The sequence below is a fragment of the Hydra vulgaris genome, chromosome 10, assembly GCF_038396675.1.
Source record: "Hydra vulgaris chromosome 10, alternate assembly HydraT2T_AEP".
Taxonomy (NCBI): Eukaryota; Metazoa; Cnidaria; class Hydrozoa; order Anthoathecata; family Hydridae; genus Hydra; species Hydra vulgaris.
The window spans coordinates 8,771,589-8,782,500 of record NC_088929.1 but is presented as its reverse complement, the minus strand read 5'-3'; the positions used below and the strand labels follow the sequence as shown (position 1 = coordinate 8,782,500).

At 25.0% G+C, this 10,912-nt stretch overlaps 1 protein-coding gene across 1 annotated transcript in view; it reads right to left on the bottom strand.

Annotated features, from left to right (window-relative positions):
- Positions 1-10,693, bottom strand: part of LOC101241110 (squamous cell carcinoma antigen recognized by T-cells 3) — a 117,287-nt gene extending 106,594 nt beyond the window's left edge. Inside the window, exons 1-4 of the mRNA XM_065807200.1 lie at positions 10,491-10,693; positions 10,068-10,355; positions 5,290-5,442; positions 4,744-5,183 (exon numbers count right to left, since the gene is read on the bottom strand). Coding sequence (XP_065663272.1) covers positions 4,744-5,183; positions 5,290-5,442; positions 10,068-10,355; positions 10,491-10,602 — 993 coding nt within the window. The 5' untranslated portion in view covers positions 10,603-10,693. The remainder of the gene's footprint in view (positions 1-4,743; positions 5,184-5,289; positions 5,443-10,067; positions 10,356-10,490) is intronic.
- Between the last annotated feature and the right edge of the window lie 219 nt (positions 10,694-10,912).

Here is a 10,912-nt window from a genome sequence, read left to right as displayed (position 1 = left end):
TTCAGAAGTTGTTTGAGAGGTATTTAAGACTGGTTCATAAACCAGTGACTCCCATGATATCAGCTCTACCAATTTTTCAGCATTAAAGTTCAGAAAAGGAGTTTTTCTTGGTCTAGGAGAAGAATCATCTTTTTGTAGATCTTTTTTAGTACCTCATTTTTGTACCTCATTTTTTAGTACCTTATTTTTAGTACCTCTAATATCTTTTATCTTATTAATAACTACACTTCTATTCTCTTAAGTATTAAACACAACATTGTTTGTAGTATACACTCACTAAAGCAAAACCAAGCTGATCATTGAATAAAGAGTGATACTATTTTAATGACATCTTCTGTTTTGAAACTTGAGTTGCTGCAGCTGGTAAAGTACATGTTTAAGATCTTCAATCCAAGAATGTTCAACTTTAATCTTAAACCAACAAGGAAAATAAACACCCACAATGTACTCGATAATAGACCTTAAATTTTCTAAATTTTTTCCTTGAACTCCATGTTTAGAGAACCATATTCTACATATTCTGTTAGCAGTAGTAAACCATCTTAAATGTGAAACAGGCCCAATTTGTAATAAATGAAAATTTGGTGGTTAAATACCACTTCTAATGGCACAAACAACTTTACAACCATAAAAATGATCTGCAGACAAGTCATTTATTATTTTATCATTGAGAGAAATAAATGAATTACCAATTTTAATAGTTTCAAATACTGGATTTATATCTAGATCTGTAGCCAGATCAAGCATGGACCCAATAACACCAGACCATTTCTTGTTAGATTTTGTTTGACCATCTAAATTGGTTATAATATAAGCCAAACAAGTTTTTGGTTAACATATAAACCAAACAAGTTTTTTCCTAATTTTATTTCTATATGTTTGATGACTTCACCCTACTAACCAGAGTTTACATTTGAGTCTCCATCTACAGCCAGTAAAGACTTGTCAATACCTCTCTCAGTCAAACATTCAACAATTTTATTTGCTATAATCTCTGCATGTTTAATACTTTCTGTTGCTTTCTCAGGAGTAAAGTAAAATAAATATTTTTCGTCAGGTTTCATGCAAACAGAATAATGTTCTTCTTTCACAGTTACTGGAAATTTTGCATTTGGGTCATCAAATTCAATCATTTGCTTGGTTTGATCAATTCTCCCATCAAAAAATTTTTATTCTATTTTAATTAAAATAACATTGCTGTAACATTTTCAAAACATTTTTCTCAATCTTTTCTAAGTAATCTTTTGAACTGTTTCCTGGTTTCAATGTTATCAGGTAATCCAATTTGAAGCTTGCTGTTCTAGTTTTAACTCTTTGAAAATATATAAACTTACAGTCAATAGATGGTATTTTGTACTCTTTGATACATTTGCATTTATAATGAACTTCTTTATCACAATCATAAGAACAAATAAAACCATCGCAATATTATAAGAATGAAAGCAATCAATTAAAAGTTCTTAAATTTATACTTAACAATATTGTATATTTAACTGTATATTTATACAGTTCACAGTTGTTTACTTATTGCGGAAATAAAAAAATAATTTACTGACTATCATTAAGATTTTTTATAAACTAAATAAAACTTTGTTTTTTTGTTTAAAAGTCTGTTTTGTTTATGGACACTATTGTCCCGTAACGTTGTTATTCTGTTTTAAAAAAAACAAAAACTGTTTATACTTTCATAAAATAGCTAATCACCTAAGTAAATATTTTTCTGATTTAAAAAATTTAATTAGATTTGGATACTCCAAAAAATTTCTCATTTTTTACTTATACCCCGCAATATTTTGCAACTTTTACTTATATTTTATACTTTAATTATAATCTTATTAAACAATTTAAAAAAAAAATCTAAATTTAACACACCCTAGTATATTTATATATATAAATATATACATATATATAAATATATATATATGTATATATATATATATATATATATATAAACATATATATATATATATATGTAAATATATATATATATATATTTATATGCACGTATATATGTATTTATATACAGGGGCTATTCTAGGAAAAATATTTGGGCGGTACCCAATCAATGTAAAAAAAAAAATAGGTCCACAAATATTAAAACGGTCTAGAATAGTCCCTGATATATATATATATATATATATATATATATATATATATATATATATATACATATATATATATATATATATATATATATATATATATATATATATATATATATATATATATATATATATATACAAGGATATACCTTATACGACCGGGCATATATTATTTTGTTTTGACAACTTGGCCACAGCTCCATGTTTTAAGTTTGCGTGTTTAGAAAATGTGCTGAATAAATAAATGTTAACTTGAACTAAAATAAAAAAACTATAAACAGGAAAGGTAAAATAAAAGGTAAAAAAAATACAAAATTAAACTTAAAAAAAAAATCTTAACAAATGTGAAAATGAATTAAAAATAAAACCAGAAAAAATAAAATCACAAAATTCTTATTTGCTTTTATTTTAATTTAAAAGTGTTTCATAACAAAGAACTTAGAAAAAATCGAAGTTTTAAAGTTATTTAATACATGCTTAATTATCTCGAAACTTAATTATTTAAAAATTTGCCTACAAAGCAAATAAAACATTTAAAAAATTATTTGTTAGTAGGATTTGAACCCTCATCCAATCCCAATATTAAAAATGCGTTTTATAAATGTCATAATTAATCAACCTAAGCGCTATATTAATGTGGTTATAAAGAAAAAAACTATTTGCTTTAAACTATTAAATAAAAAGCTTTTGAAATTAATTTAAGTTTGAACTATTAATTAAGATATTTTTTTCTTTTTTTTTTTCTGTTAACTCACCTCCCCAAGGTCGAGAAGACAACTACAGACAAGGAGGCTACGTAGTGGCTATAACCCTCTCTCAACTCTATATCTCCGAAACACGAACCATGACAAACAAGGCTGCTGTGCGGAGAAACAAGTTGATGCTTTTAAATTAAAATATATTAGATTTATGCTTTTACTTTCTCTGGTTTATCTTTTATCTGTTTTATCATTCATTAAGTTTGTTTCTTTTTTTAGTTTATGGTTTTTCTTTTTAAATAATATATGTACTTTCAGTGCATTTTTTAAAAACATGCAAATTATCAATATATGCAAAAAACCCTGGTCAAGTTGTCAAAAAAAAAATTGTATGCTTGCTCATATAAGGCTTGCAAACCCACACGCCTCCTGAGAATGCTTTATGCATACATATATATATACATATATATATATATATATATATATATATATATATATATATATATATATATATATATATATATATATATATATATATGCATATACAGGGTGGATGCTCGAAATCCGGACTTTTTTGACACAAAATAAAAATTACAATAAAAGTATTAGTTTCAAAGCTATATTTCTGAAATTTTAAACAGTAATGTACACTTATAAGAGCTTTCATTTTACTCAATCCAGCTGCCTTTAGCTTCAATGACTTGCTCGACACGCTTCCTGAACCTGGAGCAGGCATGCTCCACCTCATTGGCCAACATGTTGGCAGCTGCAGTAGTAATTGCTCGCTTTAGAGATTCAACAGTGTTGTGACTTGATTTATTGGTCTCACGTTCCAAAGTGCCCCAGACATAATAGTCCAATGGATTGAGATCTGGTGAGTTTGGAGGTCAAAAGTGCTTCGACCAGAACATAGGGAGATTCTCTTCAAGCCAACCCTGTACCAAATTGGAAGTATGAGCAGGAGCTGAGTCTTGCTGAAACACATATGGCCTACCATTGGAATAATTGTCCATCCAAGGTTTCACCACCTTAATCAGAAGGTCCAAGTAGACTTCTTTGTTGACATTTTGGCCCTTCAGTAAGAAGTGTGGTGGCATGACATGGCCTTTGCTGGAAAAAACGGAACACTTAGCCACTCTCTTCTCCTTCATTGAAGCAGACAACATCTGCCTGACTTTCAGGACATAAGACTTGTACCTAAGGTCATCCCAGATCACTTTTCTCATGGTGTTATGAGACACATTCATATCTTTGCTCAGTTTCCTGATGGAGGTGCTGGGGTTTTTGTTAATCGACTTCTGTACTCTGCTGATGAAGGGCTTATTCCTGATTGGTTTGTGAGCAGTCTTTTCTTTTCGTTCTACAGACTCTGCACCATCATTAAACCTCTTTGCAATATCATAAACTGTGCTTTTTGGGAAGCCAAACCATTTTATAATCTCTGGGACAGAGTGCTCGGCGCAGAGGGACTCAACCACTGCAACTCTACGGTCATATTCCTTTGACATGATGTGCTAAATTTGCAATTTTTATTTTTTTTCCCGAGAGTACAATGTTTGTTTTGATTAATGTTTGAATTTCACAACATAGAATTTAACAAACAAAAAAATGCCCGCAAATTTAAAATTGTCTGGATTTCGAGCATCCACCCTGTGTATATATATATATATATATATATATATATATATATATATATATATATATATATATATATATATATATATATATATATATATATATATATATGTATATATATATATATATACATATATATATATATATATATATATATATATATATATATATATACATATATATATATATATATATATATATATATATATTTATATATACATATATATATATATATATATATATATATATATATATATATACACACATATATATACATATATTTATATTCATATAAACACTTTACTTACCACTTTCTTTATAGTGTTTTCAGTAGCCTTAGAAACAAGTTTCTTCATTTGCAACTTAATGAAGCTAGCAGCTTTTGCAACACTGTGATTATGTTCATTATTTGGAGGAAAGCGAGTAAGAAACTCAAGCTTTCCAGGAAGGTTAGTTAATGCAATATTTTCATAATTGTCATCAGATTTTACACAAACACACTTTTCTAGTTTAATCTTTGCAAGATGTGCACGTAAATTTTGAGCTATCAAAGCCCGATTTCGTTTAGTATCATTTTCTAAAGGATACTCTGGAAAAAAGTAAAGTTTTCGAACAGCAAACAACACTGGACAATCCAGCTTTTTTGAAGGTCCTTTATTACGTGATTTAATTTGAATGCGAGTAGCCTGGTTAAGAATTTCCTTTTTCAACTCATACTGTTGCTTTTTGTTAGTATTATAATCCTTTCCTATGAAATTTAAAACATATAAAATTTAATTTTTTTTTAATTTCTAACGTATAAAGCTTATAAATTTTATAGCTTAAAAAATTATTAAAGTTAAAAAATATATTACCTTGGTGACACTGGAAAACCTGTTTTCCAACCGTAATATAAGGAATTCCCATGAATGGAATGGGAAGGAAATCTTTAGCAGCACAAAATTCCCAACGAATCATTGGTAAATCTGAATAATTCTTTTCGTTCCGTAAAATATCATGCAGACAAACTATAAGATTTTAATGAAAAAAGCATTAAAAAAATTAAAGACTAAACTAAACATAAAATTGTTTAAATTATCTATAAAATTTTTGTTTTAAGTAAAATATAACATAAAATAACTTTATATAAAGTATAAAATATTTGCGTACAAATTCAAATGACAAAATTGTCATGATTTTGGCTAAAAATTGAAAAGTAGTGTAGCTTTTAAAAAAAGAAAAGTAGTGAAACAGACTGTAGCATCATTGATTTTAAAATTGCAATATATTATTTCCAATTATTATAAAATTGAAAAGTAGTGTAGCATTATCTAGTCCATTTTAAAACTGCAACCAACTATTATAAAATTGAAAAGTAGTGTAGCATTATCTAGTTGATTTTAAAATTGAAAATAAATGAGAAATTAAAACTAAGAAAGTGTTCATAGCAAATATAAAGACACAAGAACACAAGACATTGTAGATTGAGTGAACAGAAGTTTAATTTATTAGCAATGTTTTGAAAATAAAGTGATATCTACTGCCTTAAAGAGTATTTACGTTATCTCAACCCAGATTTTTTAAATTTTTAAATGTTTAAATTTTTGAATACTATTCTAACATAAATCATAGAATCTTGTCATTTACTCTTAATTATAAAAAAATACATTTATTAGCAACAACAACTACAAGTTTAGATGAAATGCTGTTTTATTACAATTTTATTACAACAAGCTGTTGTCAAATTTAAACAGAAAATAATATCACCCTAACTTGTATATAAACAGTTAGCATTTACTATTTAACTTCAAGTGTCTTATCATTTACGATGTGCTCTTAAATTCAAGCAATTCAGCCAGCTATTTGCAATACCATAACAGCCACATGCTAATATGATAATTTAAAAATAATTTAGAGTTTTAATATGTTGAAAAATCTTAAGAAAAATAGTACATTATTAAAGATCGATAATGATAGTTAGTAAAATCAGAAAGTGAAAACAAATAAATAACAAAACAGTTGATAGAAAAGCCATAAATATAATAGCTCTGTTTGAACGAAGATAAAAACAAAATCTTTTAATATATATCAGAGAACAAAATGTAAGCAGTATTTGTATTCAATATTTTTTTTTTTTTTTAATTAAAGGTCATCACAAATTCAGAAAAACCAAAACTTTCAGCTGATATAACAGATCTAAACTGTAACTGTACAGGATGTTTTTAAATTATAAAAGAAATTAAAAAAACTTATATATTAAAATCATTTAACTTTTTATGGAAAAAAAAGATCATCAAGGTTGAAAGCAATAAAAGAGAAAAATTTTAAAGAGATTAGTTTTGACTATCAAAAAAATTTAAATGTGTCAAATAGCTCTATGAATGATTTTTATTATAGAAGAAAATTGTTGTTTTTTTTCTTTAACATTTATTGACTAGAAAATATGCTTTTATTTATAGTTATAATGAAATTGTAACCAAAAAAGGTGCAGATGAAGTGATCAATGCTACATAACTTTATTCATCACGTTAGTCTATTATTAAAAAAAATTTGACTTCTGAAAAAGGTAACTCCTATATGGAGTGTGACAAAATTATGGGTCTCATTAACTACAAATATCAAGTTAATATACTTCTCATTGATTTAAAATACTTAAAGATCTCCTATAAAACACTTTTCTGCTTATTTGAACATAGGCAAGACATGTTCAAAAACATGACTTTTTTCTTGAATCCTCTCTACAAAGCAGGATTTCCTGTAGTTATAAGACTTCTTCAAGACGAGGTTTTTTCTGTTAACTCTTCTGGAAATATGTTATATAGAGACTCTTGGAATAGCATTTAAATGCATTTTTTGGTAGAAATGTAAGAATTGAAAGAAAACTGCTATTATTAGAAAACCCTTTAAACATGTATACTGAGAGACTACATATATCAATGGATAAATTTCAAGATTTTTAGGTATTTTAAATGTTTACAAACCTGATATTTTTGATTTACTACTATACAATGAAAACAAAGGTGAACAGGATGAGTTTGAATAGATATAATTTTTTTTTTACAGTTCATCTCTTCAAATATGGAGTGACAAAACTTTTTCAAACTTTAATAGATGTTTATCAAAATTAAACAAAACAAATATTTATAAAATAAAACAGATATTAACACAGAATTATTTTTAAATTACTTAATAACCAAAAAGAAAAAACAGTTTTAAAACTTAAAAACTGAATATTTTGAAATTAATATAACGTGCCATTTTTTTACCTGGACTCTTCAAATACTGTATTTATAAATGGTCTAAATTCTGTAACAATATTTTTTTAGATTAGGTGCAAAAATGCATTGTAAACATAGTTAACTGAACTCATTCATGTGTGATTAATTATTTTTTTTAATTTTCTATTATTATTTTTTTATTATTAAATTATCTATCTACTTTTCATAAATCAATACAAAAATTTTGATAAAAAAAAAAATAGTTCTTTTCTTATTAATAACAATTTATTAAAAAAACTGCAAAACTTCTTTTTGTCTTGATAATAAAGACTGTAAACAAACTTTTGACTCTTGCAATTTTTTTAAATAACCTTATAGTTCAGTATTAATTCAATTTTAAAATAACCTAATTATACCTAAAATAACCAATAATTCAATTTTAAGATAACCTAATAGTTCAGTAATTAGTAGGATACAATAAGGTGATTATGAAAATGCCATAACTGTAATTATGAAATACAATTGATTAAATGTTATTATGAAAATGCGTGTTGTATGAACTCAAATACACTTATGTTATAATTTATTAATAATTTGGTACATTTAAGTATTCTAAAATTAATATCATATTATGATATTAATTTTATTTCAAAATAGTTTTTAAAAAGTATAATTTTTTAAAATACTAAAATACATCTATGCAACATTATATGTAACGTGATTGACCAATATTACTTCTGATATAAGACAAAAGTTGACAAACCTAATTTTAATTACAAAAAAAAATTTAAAAAAAAAAAAGATAGCTAAATGAAAAAAAAAACCATTATTAAAACTATTTACACTATTTATAATTATTAAAATGTGAACGTAAACTATGTGAACGTAAACTATGTGAACGTAAACTATGTGAACGTAAACTATGTGATTGTAAACTTATAACAACTGCATCATTTGAATTGTGAGAACAACAAGTTGATAAACTTTTTTTTCTAATCTCAAATAAATTTATATTCATCAATAAATTTTATGCAATATTCTCTTAGCATTCAAAAATTACAAATAAATATCAAGTTTGACCCCCTCCTCAATTTAAGGGGTAACCGATTTTATAAGATCATAACTTTTAAACGCTATGAGATTATTGTAAGAAAGTTAAAATTTATTAATGAATATAAATTCATTTGAGAATAATTACAAAAATATTTCATCAACTTATTGTTCTCACGTTTAGGACAGTTGTGGCCAAAATTTTAGGGGCTTTTGTTCCCAGACACCAATCATCAGATTTTTTTGCAAAGCATTCTCAATTGACAAAAGTATTTAATTAAATGTTTGGAGTTTGTTTCGTGTCAGGAAGTCATCTCAAACATCTCAAAACAAGGAAATATTAAAAAAATAAGTTGAAGTTAAAGAAGAAGAATTGAAAAAAAGAAGTTGAAGGTAAGTTAAAGATAAGTTAAGGAAAATAGTTCTTACCTCAAAAAAACAGTTCAACATAAAAAAATAAATAAAAAACTGTTACTTATATAGTTACTGTATTTTATAACAAAATTTTTTCTTTGTTTTAATTTGTTTTTCCTTTGATATTTTTTATTATATTTTTTATTTTTTACTGGATATAAAATAATTTCAGTTAATGGTCTTCAGGTGACTGAAGACCATTAACTGAAATTATTTGAAGAATAATTTAAGAACTTTAAAGATATAACTGGTAAAAAGAAGATAAGTATCACCTAAAAAGAAATTTTTGAATTATTTCAATAATTAAAAAAAAAAAAATGAAGCTTTTAGCTTATTTGGCCAAAAAACAGCTTTTTTTGCAAAAAAACAAGAACCAAAAAATTATTCATCACTAATCTTTTTGCATTGTAATGATGAATGAAGCTTGTTGTTGGAAGAGAATTTTGTTAATTTTACTCATTTTAAATTTGCATAATATATATATATATATATATATATATATATATATATATATATATATATATATATATATATAATATATATATATATTATATATATATATAAATATATAATATTTAAACATATATATATATATATATATATATATATATATATATATATATATATATATATATATTTATATATTTATATATATATATATATATATATATATATATATATATATATATATATATATATATATTACATTTGTTTATTAATTACTTGTTAAGACAAATGAACAAAACAGAATAAATTAGATTATCTTCAAAAAATTGTTCATCTTGTTGACTGAGTTTAATAAGCTTTTATTTATAACATTTTTAAGTTTTATGTTTTATACCCATGTGTTTTGCTTTGTCATTAGCAAAAAATATTAAGTACTTATATTATTAAGTGCTTTGTATACAAACTAATAATTTTTATAGAATCAGAAATCATTGCTTCAAATAAACAAAATACAATTAAAATACCATGAGCTGTAAACTGCTTAGATTGATTTCTCAAAATAAATTTTGTAATTGTTTGTGCTTCGTATTCTGCAAGGGTTTGTTTAAACTCTGTATATGTATTAAACTTAAATATTTGCTGTTGGTCAACAAAATTTCGTTGGTTTCCATCTTCGGTTAAGAAAAGGACTTGTTGACTGTCACTAATTGATTGTTGTTGGTTATCAATTTCTACAACCTCTTCACTTAAACATCTATCTGTAACTCCGTAGGAGTGATTGAACTTGATTCCATCAAAAATCTTTTGTGCATCTAAATACAAAAGTATGTAAAATAAGAATATTTTTCCACAATTTTCCACAATTGCAGCTCATTTGCTTGTAAAATAACAATACTTTTAGATTTAGTGAATTTTTTTATATGTAAAAAATATGTAATCAAATTTACCTGAGCTTTCGAAGTTTATTTGTTGATCAAAATCATGATTTTCATAGCTTGCATCTTTATCAGCACCTTTATTCACATTAAGTTGCTCCTCCGCAATCTTTATGATATTCATTTTTAAATTTGCAAAGTTGAAACATTGGTCATTTTCCTGACAATAACTACGTATACATGTTTAAAACAAATATATTGCAGAAAAAATAAACTCTAAATATTTAACATAATATATAACTTATATAATTCAGATATTTTTTGTAAAGCTTGTATTACTATTTTATTGCATAATAGAGAATAAAATGTGTAAACAAAAAAATTTAGATAAAACTAATTTCGAAATGTTTAAAGAATAAATTTTCTAAACAAAAGCGAAAGTATAAACTTGAATTCGAGGAATTGCAAATAATAATTCCAGAACGACTGCATCC